Source organism: Lampris incognitus, chromosome 3 (genome assembly GCF_029633865.1).
Source record: "Lampris incognitus isolate fLamInc1 chromosome 3, fLamInc1.hap2, whole genome shotgun sequence".
Lineage (NCBI taxonomy): Eukaryota > Metazoa > Chordata > Actinopteri > Lampriformes > Lampridae > Lampris > Lampris incognitus.
The window spans coordinates 2,191,072-2,206,052 of NC_079213.1; the positions used below are offsets into that span (position 1 = coordinate 2,191,072).

Genomic DNA, 14,981 nt, shown 5'->3' on the forward strand with positions numbered 1-14,981 from the left:
GGCCAAGAGGTGTAATGTAAAGAGAGATAAGTAGCGGGCCAAGTACTGAACCCTGAGGCAAACCATATTTAATGTCAGAAAATTTTGATATGATATTATTATAGCAGACACAATGTGTTCTTCCAGATAAGTAGGACTTAAGCCAAGAGAGAGCTAAGCCAGAGACACCAAAATTACAATTTAATCTATCTAAAAGTATACAGTGATCAATGGTGTCAAAGGTTGCATTGAGGTCCAGTAGTAGAAGCACAGAAGTGGAATCAGTGTCCATAGCTAGTAAAAGATCATTCACCACTCTGGTCAGAGCAGTTTCAGTGGAGTGACAGGGCCTGAAAGCCGACTGAAAAGGTTCATATAGATGGTTTTCTTCTATATGGTTTGAAAGTTGTTGATACACAACTCTCTCTAGTACTTTAGAAAATAATGGAAGATTAGAGACTGGCCAATAGTTAATAAGAGACCCTGGATCAAGGTGCGTTTTTTTTTAAGTAGAGGTTTAACCACAGCTGTCTTAAAACTGCTGGGAACAATGCCAGTAGTAAGAGATAAATTAACCATGTCTAGCATTGTAGGTCCCAGAAAAGGCCAGAGGTCTTTAAGAAGTTTTGCTGGTAAGGGATCAAGTAGGCAAGCAGCTGGTTTAGAAGCTGACACGAACTTAGTCAAAGTATCAAGAGAGATAGGCTCAAAAGCTGTAATAACTGGAACTGTCAGTGACTCATTGTATAGATATGAATTTAGTATGACAGGATCTGCAGGAGTAGATGGAGTTGAAGAACTAATTTTGTTTAAGATCTCCTCAACCTTATTGCAGAAAAAAATCTGGATCCTGCAGGCTGCAGTAGTGTGTGATGTGGATGGTTGGTGTCTGGTAGGACTTTGCCAGGAAAAATGACAGGGTGCATAGTGTTTTCATCTTCATCATAGCGGCCAGATGAGGAAGAAGAAGGCGGGTAGTGTTGAGTGTGAAGAAGAAGTGGAGGTGTTGTGTCTAACCAACAGATATGACAGAACAAGCTGGTAGAAGACCTTCACCAACACATAGTACGACATCCATAAGTACAAATCAGGTTCCACCAGGTTTTATGTTTGTTTCTGACACAACAGCCCTGCTGACTGTCATTCAGTCTGGATGGATCTTCAGACACCCACCTCACCACCACCTACAAAGGACACACACTGTTTAAAAAAAACAACTGAGCTTCAAGATGGTAACTCAGAGGGGTATGAGAAACATTTGCCTTCCAGGGGCCTCATATATCAATCATTACTATGGGCAAATTTTTAGCCCTCAAGATTGTCTGACAGTCAGCAGCAAAGCATGATGGTTATTTATAATTCCTTCCTCCTAACATCTATTGTCTACCTCTTGCAACGAGCAATCACCCAGGCCTGCAAAGACATCAGTGTTAGCCAACCGGTGTCTAAATTCAGGGGTTACCCAGGTTCTACACTTGCCTCTGAGACAAACTTCAGTGCTACAGATCCCATGGGTGTGTACGCACAAATTTGCCCATAGTAACAATTGCTATATGAGGCCCATGGAGCTTAGATGTCAAGTAGAGATCATGAGTAATTAATCTCATGATGTGATGAGTAAATATCATGACATGACGAGGAAATACCAGTAGTTGTTACTCAGTGGTACTGGTGAAAACAAAGTAACAGAGTCAGCTTTCTCCATTTAAAAAATACAGCAGGTCCCTACAGACACAATTGGCTGTGTCTTCAAGTGGGAAGCCAGATGTGGGTACGTGTCCTGGTCGCTGCACTAGCGCCTCCTCTGGTCGGTCGGGGTGTCTGTTTGGGGGGGGGGGACTGGGGGGAATAGCATGATCCTCCCATGTGCTACATCCCCCTGGTGAAACTCCTCACTGTCAGGTGAAAAGAAGTGGCTGGTGACTCCACATGTAATGGGAGGAGGCATGTGGTAGTCTGCAGCCCTCCCTGGATCAGCAGAGGAGGTGGAGCAGAGACCGGGACGGCTCGAAAGAGTGGGGTTATTGGACAACTGACAACTGGGGAGAAAAGGGGGGGGGAAAGCCACAAAAAATAAAATAAATACAGCAGTGGAGGCGCTGGACTGGTTCTTGTCCTCCAGGGAGTGACACATGTCCTTTTTTGATTTGTAGTTGTTCTTTGTATTGCTCAACAGTAGAGGGCAGCACTGTGTTAGAAATGTCACTTTACACCTTTAAAGTGGTAAAAGATTTGTGTTCAAACAGAGCTGGACTTCTCTCCGTTCCTCTCTGCTCATCAGTGTAATGTTTTTACCAAGAGCTGCTGTGACACCCTCATGTTTTGTTTTTGTTTTTTTTGGATTTTATCCCCACTTTTCCTCCTCAGTTGTATCCAGCCAATTACCCCACTCCTCCGAGCCGTCCCGGTCATTGCTCCACCTCCTCTGCTGATCCGGGGAGGGCTGCAGACTACCACATGCCTCCTCCCATACATGTGGAGTCACCAGCCGCTTCTTTTCACCTGACAGTGAGGAGTTTCACCAGGGGACGTAGCACGTGGTAGGATCACTAGTCCCCCTCCCCCTAACAGGCGCCCTGACCGACCAGAGGAGGCGCTAGTGCAACGACCAGCACACATACCCACATCCGGCTTCCCACCCGCAGACACGGCCAATTGTGTCTGTAGGGACGCCCAACCAAGCAGGTAACACAGGGATTTGAACCGGCGATCCCCGTGTTGGCAGGCAACGGAATAGACCGCTATGCTACCCAGACGCCCCTCCACCTTCATGTTTAAAGTCATGTTCAGCTGTGAAATTGAAGTGCAATGTCTCTCTCTTTCTCTCTCTTCCTGTCTCTGTCTCTGTCTGTCTGTCTGTCTGTCTGTCTCTGTCTCTCTCTCTCTGCCTGTCTCTGTCTCTCTCTCTCTCCCTCTGTCTGTCTGTCTGTCTGTCTCTGTCTCTCTCTCTCTCCCTCTGTCTGTCTGTCTGTCTCTGTCTCTCTCTCTCTCTCTCTCTCCTTCACAGGACTGAGGCTGCAAATAGAATCTGTCGAGGTTGCGTTCTGTCTTTTTGCCTGGATGACTTGTTGACTGCCAGGCTGGATCACCTTCAGGCTAAACTGTTTGAGACCGACTGTTTATTTTTGTCTGTCTGGATGACTGTCTGCCTGTGAAGACCAGAGTCCCCCTTCCTGCAGTTCATCTGATCCCTGCATCTCCATGTTGAGCCTCCATTATAATACATGATGGTACATTACAAAACAGTCTTTTACACTGTGAGACGAAGGCACAGGTCTTTGGAACAGCATTGCCCATCTCATTATTTTATGTTCAGGGTTATCTAAGTCTGGTCTCCTCTTAAGAAACCAACAGCAAGTGTAGAAATGCTTTAATATTGGAATAATAAGACTTTAATAAACAACTGGACATTACTGTTGTCTGTCCAGAGTCTATGATGCCAGAAAGAAGCTGCTATGGCCAGCAGCAGTCAGAGCTCCACTGAACCTCTGGAGGGCTTCCATGAGGTCAACCTCGCCTCCCCCACTACACCTGACCGACAAGTAGGTTAAAGGTCATAGTACCACACCTGGACTTCAGATAAGTCAAAGGTCATAGTACAACAACTGAACTACAGGTAGGTCAGAGGTCATTTTACCACTGCTGGATTTAAGGTAAGTCAAGGGTCATAGTACCGCACGTGGACTACAAGTAGATAAGGATTTAGTTGTCTAAAGCCACGTTTCCACTGCAGGAACTTTCCTCAGGAACTAGGAACCTTTTGAGGAACTCAGTGCATTTCCACCACAGGGACCAAGGTCTAAATTAAGTTCCGGGGACATTATTTAACCCCCCCCCCCCAAAAAAAACAAATCCCTGCTCTGGAGTAGTACTTTCGAAAAGTACTGGAACTTTGAAGGTGGGGCTTGCAGCACTGAACATTTCTGATTGGTCGAGTACTTGCAGCATTTTATTTCAACTGCCAATTTTAAAAATGTGCAGCTGCAAACCAGTGCTGTGTCCCAAATCACTACTCCCTACTCACTTTTTTTTGTTTTTTCGATTTTTCCCCCCAATTGTATCCGGCCAATTACCCTGCTCTTTTTGAGCCATCCCAGTCGCTGTTCCACCCCCTCTCTGCCGATCCGGGGGGGTGCCCCGACCGACCAGAGGAGGCGCTAGTGCGGCAACCAGGACAAATACCCACGTCCGAATTCCCACCTGCAGACACGGCCAATTGTGTCTGTGGGGACGCCGAACCAAGCCGGCGGTAACACGGGGATTCGACCCGGCCATCCTTTGTTGGTAGGTAACAGAATAGACCGCTACACTACCCGGACGCCCACTATTCCCTACTCACTAAACAGGAAGTGGGCTCATCGGTACAGTGAAAAACCCCTTTCAGGGTCTACTCGGGTCATGTTCTCTGCACCGTTAATTGTGCTGTTACTTTGGCAAAGTTAAAAAGGATCAAAGTCGGCTGGTGGACCACCCATAATAAATACTTGCAAGCATTTTTGCATTGATAATGAGTGCATTTTCCCAAATTAATAGATACAAACTACTTTGTGGCCGTTTGTGTTGTGATGGATTAAACATGTTATTTTCATGCGATTTGTCTCGTGCCTGTCGTCACAAGGAAAAACAAACTATTTTGGGTGCAACAGGGTTATCAAATCAGTCTCATAAAATTGGTCTCATAAAATTGGTCTCATAAGTTTATTAACCATTAATTTTGGTGTTTCACATTTTATGAACAAACTACTAAAATTGATGGAATAATCAAATCGGTCTCATGAATCAGTATCATAAAATTATTGACCATTAACTTTGGAGTCGGGGCGTCTGGGTAGCATAGCGGTCTATTCCGTTGCCTACAAACACGGGGATCACCGGTTCGAATCCCCGTGTTACCTCCGGCTTGGTCGGGCGTCCCTGCAGACACAACTGGCCGTGTCTGCGGGTGGGAAGCCGGATGTGGGTATGTGTCCTGGTCGCTGCACTGGCGCCTCCTCTGGTCGATTGGGGCGCCTGTCAGGGAGGGAGGGAGGGAGGGGGAACTGGGGGGAGTAGCGTGATCCTCCCATGTGCTACGTCCCCCTGGTGAAACTCCTCACTGTCAGGTGAAAAGAAGCGGCTGGTGACTCCACATGTATGGGAGGAGATATGTGGTAGTCTGCAGCCCTCCCCGGCTCAGCAGAGGGGGTGGAGCAGAGACCGGGACGGCTCAGAAGACTGGGGTGATTGGTCAAGTGCAATTGGGGAGAGAAAGGGGGGGGGGCCCAAAAAACAAACTTTGGAGTTCAGTAGTTATAACTGAACCAATCAATGTTGCACCAATTGGAGTAGGCTAGTTGGCAGAGGATGACATCAGTGAATACTGTCACAAAACAGGCAGGACAACGACGACTTCATTCAGTGAAAACAATTTATCACAACAATCAGTTAAAACTCGACTAGTACTAAGCAGCTACACTCAATAACTGGGCAGCAGTGTGATGATCAAGGCAGAAAAGTTATGAATGTGACGTAGAGAGGCTGTGCAGATAGTGTGTGTGTGTGTGTGTGTGTGTGTGTGTGTGTGTGTGTGTGTGTGTGTGTGTGTGTGTGTGTGTGTGTGTGTGTGTCTGTACTGAAAGGGTTTTGCGCGTGGCAGTGTGTGCATTTGCATGTGTGTGTGTGCGCGCACCTGCATCATTGTACGTACGTTGTACGCGGCAAGCAAATGGCGCCAAAATAACGATAGTGCCATACTGTAACTCTAGATTCCATGAGTATGGATGCAGCCCTCTAAGGCTGTCGCTAGCGGTTTTATCTCTTGCGCCCCTGCACAATCCTGAAAAAAACATTAGTCCACGCCCACTTAATTGTGGGCCCCAATTACGGCCGCAACTCAATTGTATATTGAATCGAGGCCGTATAATCAGCTCTCATAACAGCTTTTTCTTCAGCTATGACGGAGCCAGTCGGGCCCAAATCTTAGAGGGCTACGCCTATACTTATAGGATCTGGAGTAACAGTATGTAACTATCATTCTACTTCATACAGGCTTCGCCCTCTAAGGCTATCACTAGTGGGTTAAGGCAGAAGCAGGATATGGTCTCTGCCACACTGGGTCTGTATGGTACCGCAAGCACAAACATACACTTATTTCATCACAGTACAAAAAAACTCCTCAAGCCTCACTATTGTGTTGTGCATAATGCACAATGACACCTGCCTAATGACACAACGTGGACGAATATTGACATTGACAAGATATTGACAAGAACATTCTTCATGTGTCTGTCCACTTCCAGTGTGGGAAGATGGCGGCCTGAATTCAAGTTCGCAGCAGCCTCATCCAGTACCAGTGTGGGAAGATGGCAGCATGAATTCACATTCGTGGCGGCCTCACCCAGTACCGTTGTGGGAAGATGGCGGCACGAATTCACGTTCGCAGCAGCCTCACCCAGTACCGTTGTGGGAAGATGGCGGCCTGAATTCACGTTCGCAGCAGCCTCATCCAGTACCAGTGTGTGAAGATGGCAGTGTGAATTCACGTTCGCAGCAGCCTCACCCAGTACCGTTGTGGGAAGATGGCAGTGTGAATTCACGTTCGCAGCAGCCTCACCCAGTACCGTTGTGGGAAGATAGCGGCACGAATTCACGTTCGCAGCAGCCTCATCCAGTACCGTTGTGGGAAGATGGCAGCGTGAATTCACGTTCGCAGCAGCCTCACCCAGTACCGTTGTGGGAAGATAGCGGCACGAATTCACGTTCGCAGCAGCCTCATCCAGTACCGTTGTGGGAAGATGGCGGCCTGAATTCACGTTCGCAGCAGCCTCACCCAGTGCCGTTGTGGGAAGATGGCGGCCTGAATTCACGTTCGCAGCAGCCTCATCCAGTACCGTTGTGGGAAGATGGCGGCCTGAATTCACGTTCGCAGCAGCCTCACCCAGTACCGTTGTGGGAAGATGGCGGCCTGAATTCACGTTCGCAGCAGCCTCATCCAGTACCTTTGTGGAAGATGGCGGCCTGAATTCACGTTCGCAGCAGCCTCACCCAGTACCGTTGTGGGAAGATGGCAGCGTGAATTCACGTTCGCAGCAGCCTCACCCAGTACCGGTGTGTGAAGATGGCAGCGTGAATTCACGTTCGCAGCAGCCTCACCCAGTACCGTTGTGGGAAGATGGCGCACGAATTCACGTTCGCGGCAGCCTCACCCAGTACCGTTGTGGGAAGATGGCGGCCTGAATTCACGTTGGCAGCGGCCTCACCCAGTACCAGTGTGGGAAGATGGCGCACGAATTCACGTTCGCGGCAGCCTCATCCAGTACCAGTGTGTGAAGATGGCAGTGTGAATTCACGTTTGCGGCGGCCTCACCCAGTACCGTCCATGCAGTCTCTTTGTCCACATCTGTGTCTAAATGTTTGTCTTCATTTGTTGGCTGGGAGAGCTGGCGCTGGATCAGCTGGGAAGGCTTGGTCTGCTGCACTGTGGGCCCAGGGACCGCGGCCTTGCCTGGAGCTGCACCCGGGGGAGTAACACCGAGGGCAGTCTGACAGGATGCGGAAGCGAGGCAGGCTAAGCTAACTGCTAGCCCATGCAGATCAGCAGTTCTGATAACACTGAGGGCGGTCTGGCGGCAGCCTCATCTGGTGTTGACTGCTGTTTTTGATGTCGTCGTGAGGAGTGCGGGGAGGTGTGTCAAGGGTGTCTGGCTGGGAGAGCTGGAGCTGGATCGGCTGGGAGGACTTGGTCTGCTTCATCCGGTTGCCACAGGGACCACGGCCCCTGCCTGGAGCTGCACCCGAGGAGGAAACACGGAGGGCGGTCTGACAGGACGTGTAATCGGAGCAAGCTAGGCGAACTGCTAGCCCATGCAGACCGGCGGTTCCTACAGTCATCTTGGCTGGCGTTTGTTCCCTTGGACAGTGTTTTTTTTTTTTAGTCTGGATATATGTGTTATTTTGAATGTGTGTTCTTGTAGTTCTTGAATGTGTTTTTGTCTGTATGTTGCACCGTTGAGGGCTGGGGGAAACGGCATTTCATTTCACTTCATGTGCGCAAGTACATGAGGTGAAATTTCAAATGAAGTGTTCCTCATTCCTGAAGGGTGTAACTATAACGCCTACTATGAGGAAGTAGAGATGAAGGTTATGCACTCAGGAAGGAGCAGAGTCGAGGGGAAACGAAACCACTCTCCTTATGCCTACGTTAAATGGAGAATGCATAGCTAAATCCCCGCAATCAATCATTCAGTCAGTACACTCGGTACAGAATGAGTCATAGAATATCGGGAGGCATCCTGTGAATTAAAACGAATAAAAGAGCAAGGGGAAGACCACGAAGCTGCAGTGCCTGTGCAAATCCATGGAGGATGCACTCTCCCTGCTGGAGTATGCTCTGATGCCATCCAAGGGATCCAACTCAGAAGCAAAATATGCCTGTGACACCGCCTCACATAGCCAACGAGACAGGTGCTGTGCAGACAGAGGAAGCCCTTGAGATTGCTCTTTGTAATGCACAAACAAATGCTGAGAATAACGTAGGACAGCCATGTGTGTAACGTAGCAAGACAGTGCACACACTGGGCAGAGGAGGGGCAAGATGGCTTCCTCCACCGAATTATGAAGAGGGAGGAAAAAAAACCTTCCAGAGTCAACACTCTTGCCCTAAAAGAGCTGTTAATGCTCTTTGGCATAAAAGCCGGGTTAGGACTCAAAATAGCCAAGCTGCCATCTCCCTGTATCCTGACACATGACAGCGCAACTGAGAGAGCAGACATCGCTGACACTCTGCAGACGTCAACGCCAAAAGCAGCGCCACCGCCCCTTCCCGATACCTCTCAATGGCTGGAAAACGAGGCCAGACAGGTTCCTACCAAGCCCTTGCTGACACCAGAATAGAGTGCATTACAATAGTTAAGCCAAAAGTAGATAAAAGCATGCGCCACTTTTTGCAGATCAGCAATTGATAAAATTGACCTGATTTTAGAGATAAGCTTAAGCTGGAGAAAGCATGACTGAACAACATGTTTGGTTTTATTATCAAAACCAAGGTTGGCATCGACTATTACCCCAAGATTCCTAGCAGCCTGCTTAAGACTACCTGACAGACCACCAAGATCAAAAACAAAAGGGGCTGATGGAATTTGGGGGCCTGAACAGAATGACCTCAGACTTGTCATCATTAAATTTAAGAAACTTTTTGGACACCCAGGATTTAATGTCAGAGAGGCAAGCTGTGAGATTTGATAGGGCGCTTGGATCTGTGGGTTTTAGTGGCATGTATAACTGAGTGTCGTCAGCATAAAAATGGTAAAAGACACCCAATATCAATCTTTATTTGTTCGCATGATCATTCAAAAGTCTTGAATTAGGAGAGGAAACAGAATTACTAGACAGAGAAACTGAGACGTGCTGTTGTAAAACAGCTGTCAGAGGACTGATTTGTCTAATCTTCATGGGTCCTCAGACTGCGGTGGAAATGCACATAGACAACAATGGGCTGAAGGAACCTTTTAGTTCCTTGAAAAGTAGATCCTGGGATTTAAAGTTCTTGGTACTTTGGGTGGAAATGCAGCTCAAGTTGCCCTGTTGATTGCATTTACTGATACATCAGGTATTAAGGTGGTATGTTAATCTTTTGTTTTGTAGCTTGAAGTTTGAAGTGTGGTATATTAGATCAACATAAATCCCACTTGTAATAATAAACTATACATAACTATATTTGTCAGACACATGGGTTTTGGTTATGCTATGAAAGCCATTAGATATTGATCACTGCTTTTGGTTGCTGATAACAGATTGTTGATTAAGTTTCCTCTCTCCTCCAGAACCAATTGGAGCAGCGACCCCACACTCGGCACAGCGCTCCCCCAAGCTCTCTGTACCGCACCCCCTCCCTAGGAGCCACGCCTCCGGGACCTCCCACCACCCTGAGAGCTGACCAGCTCCCAACCCAGCCGGTGTACTCCACCCCCAGACAAAGCCTCAATGGAAGGTAAGATGTGGAGGGCTCAGACGGGAAACCAGCCTGGATTGTGTGGATAGACTCAACACCGTGTCAGCAGTCAGACTCGCAGTTTGTCAGGATTTGAAACATTTAAACAGAACAGTTTCTCAGACATGCACAGAAATATACAAACCACTGGAGCTCAGATGAAACACACACACACTCACTCAGGTTCAGCTAAACTGTTTTAATGTTGATATGATTCAGGTGTGATAACACAGTCAAAGTGATAACTGCCATTCCATGGTTACTCCCTGTAGCGTCCCAGGCCTGGAGGCGGATTTAACGGTGGGGGAAGAAGGGGAGGAGTTTATCAGTTTGAGTGACAGCCTTTCACGACTACGGAGTCCCTCAGTGATGGAGGTCAGAGAGAAAGGATGTGAGAGGCTGAAAGAAGAGCTGGCCAAGGCCCAGCGGGTAAAACTCACAAACACACACACACAAACATGCACATACACACAGGGAAAAAGAGTAGATGGACTGGCCAGGTTCAGTTCAGGAGTGTGTGTGTGTGTGTGTGTGTGTGTGTGTGTGTGTGTGTGTGTGTGTGTGTGTGTGTGTGTGAGAGAGAGGAAGAGAGAGACCTTGTGTTGCAACATAATCATGAATATTTCATCATTTAAAAGTTTGGTTTATGAACGTTCCATGTGTTATTTGGTTCCTGTATGTGTTACTTTCCTGACTTTGCAGATGACATGCTAGTGTTTTATTCAGAACACATCACACATATTCTGACTTGGCAGATGACATACTGGTGTTTTATTCAGAACACATCACACATATTCTGACTTGGCAGATGACATACTGGTGTTTTATTCAGAACACATCACACATATTCTGACTTGGCAGATGACATGCTAGTGTTCTATTCAGAACACATCACACATATTCTGACTTGGCAGATGACATACTGGTGTTTTATTCAGAACACATCACACATATTCTGACTTGGCAGATGACATACTAGTGTTTTATTCAGAACACATCACACATTTTCTGACTTGGCAGATGACATACTAGTGTTCTATTCAGAACACATCACACATATTCTGACTTGGCAGATGACATACTCGTGTTTTATTCAGAACACATCACACATATTCTGACTTGGCAGATGACATGCTAGTGTTTTATTCAGAACACATCACACATATTCTGACTTGGCAGATGACATACTAGTGTTTTATTCAGAACACATCACACATATTCTGACTTGGCAGATGACATACTAGTGTTTTAGTCAGAACACATCACACGTATTCTGACTTGGCAGATGACATACTAGTGTTTTATTCAGAACACATCACACATTTTCTGACTTTGCAGATGACATACTAGTGTTTTATTCAGAACACATCACACATTTTTTGACTTGGCAGATGACATACTAGTGTTCTATTCAGAACACATCACACATATTCTGACTTGGCAGATGACATACTAGTGTTTTATTCAGAACACATCACACATATTCTGACTTGGCAGATGACATACTAGTGTTTTATTCAGAACACATCACACATATTCTGACTTGGCAGATGACATACTAGTGTTTTATTCAGAACACATCACACATTTTCTGACTTGGCAGATGACATACTGGTGTTTTATTCAGAACACATCACACATATTCTGACTTGACAGATGACATACTAGTGTTTTATTCAGAACACATCACACATATTCTGACTTGGCAGATGACATACTAGTGTTTTAGTCAGAACACATCACACGTATTCTGACTTGGCAGATGACATACTAGTGTTTTATTCAGAACACATTACACATATTCTGACTTTGCAGATGACATACTAGTATTTTATTCAGAACACCTCACAGATATTCTGACTTGGCAGATGACATACTGGTGTTTTATTCAGAACACATTACACATATTCTGACTTGGCAGATGAAATACTAGTGTTTTATTCAGAACACATCACACATATTCTGACTTGGCAGATGACATACTGGTGTTTTATTCAGAACACATAACACATGTGGATTCCCCCAGTAGATAAAGAAGCTGCATCCTTCCCCAGCTGGTAGACAGATGAGACTGATACAGATGAGAGTGACAAGTTAAACGGTGTTAATCCCGTTTAAAGACAGTTAACAGTGGATTCATCATTGTTTTCAGTTTTATTTATTCTTCTGTTCATCATTTTTATCACTTGTTTTTTCATCTGCTTATTTTTGTTTTTGGTTTGATGTTTGGTTTGTGTGTATGTGTGTGTGTGTGTGTGTGTGTGTCCTCACCTGCGTGTGTCTATTTATGTGTGTGTGTGTGTGTGTGTATTCTATGTGTGTGTACGTGTATGTGTGCTTGTGTGTGTGTTCTGTGTGTGTGTGTGTGTTCCATGTGTGTGCGTGTGTTGTGTGTGTGTGTGTGTGTGTGTGTGTGTGTGTGTGTGTGTGTGTGTGTGTGTGTAAGGAACTGCTGTTGAAAGATGAGGAGTGTGAGAGGTTGTCTAAAGTCAGAGACCAGCTTGGACAGGAGCTGGAGGAACTCACAGCCAGTCTCTTCCAGGTCGGTCCCATACACCTCCTCTCTTCCTCCTCCTCCTCCTCTTTGTGGTGTAACTGGTGGTGGTGTTTGTTGTTGCTGTTCTTGCTTCATATGTATAATAAATACACAAACACACACACACACATACGTACGTGCTGTGTGTAGAGTTTGGGTGACCTTGTGTGACCTTTCCAGTGTCGTTGTCTGGTGGGTCAGAAGTATGTTTAGTATGTTTCTGGGTGTCTTATGACCCTTTTCCACTCCCTGCGTGGTACCGGCTCAACTCCACCCTACTCTATTCCACTCTACTCTATTCCACTCTACTCTATTCCATTCTACTCTATTCCACTCTACTCCACTCCATTCCACTCTACTCAACTCCACTCCACTCCACTCTACTCTATTCCACTCTACTCAACTCCACTCTACTCTGTTCCATTCTACGCCATTCCACTCTACTCAACTCCCCTCTACTCTACTCAACTCCACTCTACTCATCTCCACTCTACTCTATTCTACTCCACTCTATTCCACTCTACTCATCTCCACTCTATTCCACTCTACTCTATTCCACTCTACTCATATCCACTCTACTCGCTGTCCTTTTTGGGATTTGGTTTTCCACTGCAGATAGTATCCCCTCACAGTGAAGCCCTGCTGGTCATTTTTGGGCGTGTTGACTAGTTTTTTTTTTAAGATGTTATTTATATGTAAGTAAATATCAATAAATATACATATATTGATATTTATTGATATTGATATTTCATTTAGTTATTTATAGTGGTATTTTCACATCACCTTTTAGTATCTGCTTAGCTCACTTGGAACCTCGATGGAGGTGGTACCAAAAAAGTAGCTGGTACCAGGTACTATCCCTAACTTTTGCCCAATGGGAAACCAAACAAATCGAGTAGAGTTGAGCCGAGCCGGTACCATGCAGTGGTACCACACAGTGGAAAAGGGGCATTAGTTCTCCTCACTGAAGAAGGACAGAGTTACTTTACAACTGCTGGAACCCCCACAGTGTGAACTGCTAATCTAGAATAAGTGTGTGTGTGTGTGTGTGTGTGTGTGTGTGTGTGTGTGTTGCAGGAGGCTCATAAGATGGTCAGAGACGCCAACGTCAAACAGGCTACAGCTGAGAAACAACTGAAGGAAGCCCTGGGCAAGGTGAACAGACACACACACACACACACACACACACACACACACACACACCATTTTGAGACACATTAGTTTGTAAAACTCCACACTAAGGATCTTTTTTTTTAATTCTGCCTAATTTTTTTCCATGACCATTCCGATTTTAAACAGAATAAGGTTATACACTTCATCTGGACACACCATTTATTGACAGACACGTTTCATCATCATCTACGTTACCTCTTCAGTCTCACCTGACTGCAGGTGTCCCCACCTTTATAACCAGTACAGTGACTGCAGGTGTCCCACCCTTATAAAAAATACAGTGACTGCAGGTGTCCCCACCCTTATAAACAATACAGTGACATAACGACCCAAACCAGCAATCAGTTTCATATGCAAATATGGTGTGACCATTAGCTAGAGCTACAATGTCCATGTGTACTGTTCACAGAAGATTGGGGAATAGTTGCAATCACAGCATTGTAAGATGGTGACAGATGTACTCTTAGGGCCCGGACACACCAAACCGACTAGTGGCGACGAAGGCCGACTGTTGCATCGCCTCACATTGTCTGCCATCTGAGCCAAAAAGTAGCGCTTGAACACACCTTAAAGACTACAGCCGACAGCCAACTAGCATGTATGTTCTGCACTGATTTGCTAAGCTGAACAGCCAATCAGAGTGATCTCTCTCACCGATGGGCTCCGCTGATTCAACATGCTAAATCAGCTGAAAAGCTGCCGGCAGGGGCCTGTCTAGTGCCGACGGTGCCGGACACACCGCAAAAACTAGGGTCACAGACCAGACGCTCACCAACGGCCTGACATTGGCTGACAGCCGACCGTTGGCCTGGTGTGTCAGGGCCCTTAGCCCCCCCCGGTTCAAGGATGGTCGTTCCCTCTTCGCATAGATGGCCTCTTTCACTCCCTGTTCAAATTAGCGTTCCTCCCTATCAAGCATGGTCACATCCTCATCCTTGAAAGAGTGGCTACTGGCCTGTAGATGGTGTAGACTGTGTAGATGGTGTAGACCAGGGATGGGCAACATGGTCCAGAAAGGCCCGGTGTGGGTGCAGGTCTTTTTTCCAGCCAAGGAGTTACACACCTGAGTCTACAAATCAAGGTCCTTAGCAAAGACTATTGGTTGAGCTATAGAATCAGGTGTGTAACTGCTTGGTTGGAACAAAGACCTGCACCCACACTGGACCTTTCTGGACCATGTTGCCTATCCCTGGTGTAGACTGTGGAGTCCTGGCCTGTAAGTGGTGTAGACTGTGGAGTCCTGGTCTGACGTGTTAGCTCTCCTGTGTTGTGCCATCCTCTTGGCCAGCGTCTGTTTGGTTTCCCCAATGTACAAGTCACGGCAAC

General features: G+C 46.5%; 1 protein-coding gene across 3 annotated transcripts in view; it reads left to right on the forward strand.

The window, feature by feature from the left end:
• The window catches only part of rab3ip (RAB3A interacting protein (rabin3)), a 42,419-nt gene that overhangs the window by 10,393 nt on the left and 17,045 nt on the right, over positions 1–14,981 (forward strand). For 2 of the 3 annotated variants that reach the window (XM_056276974.1, XM_056276975.1), the window contains exons 3-8: positions 2,987–3,209; positions 3,408–3,521; positions 9,780–9,946; positions 10,219–10,375; positions 12,393–12,488; positions 13,560–13,637. In XM_056276974.1, coding sequence (XP_056132949.1) covers positions 3,435–3,521; positions 9,780–9,946; positions 10,219–10,375; positions 12,393–12,488; positions 13,560–13,637 — 585 coding nt within the window. In that variant the 5' untranslated portion in view covers positions 2,987–3,209; positions 3,408–3,434. The remainder of the gene's footprint in view (positions 1–2,986; positions 3,210–3,407; positions 3,522–9,779; positions 9,947–10,218; positions 10,376–12,392; positions 12,489–13,559; positions 13,638–14,981) is intronic. The other variant, XM_056276976.1, reaches the window with a different exon arrangement.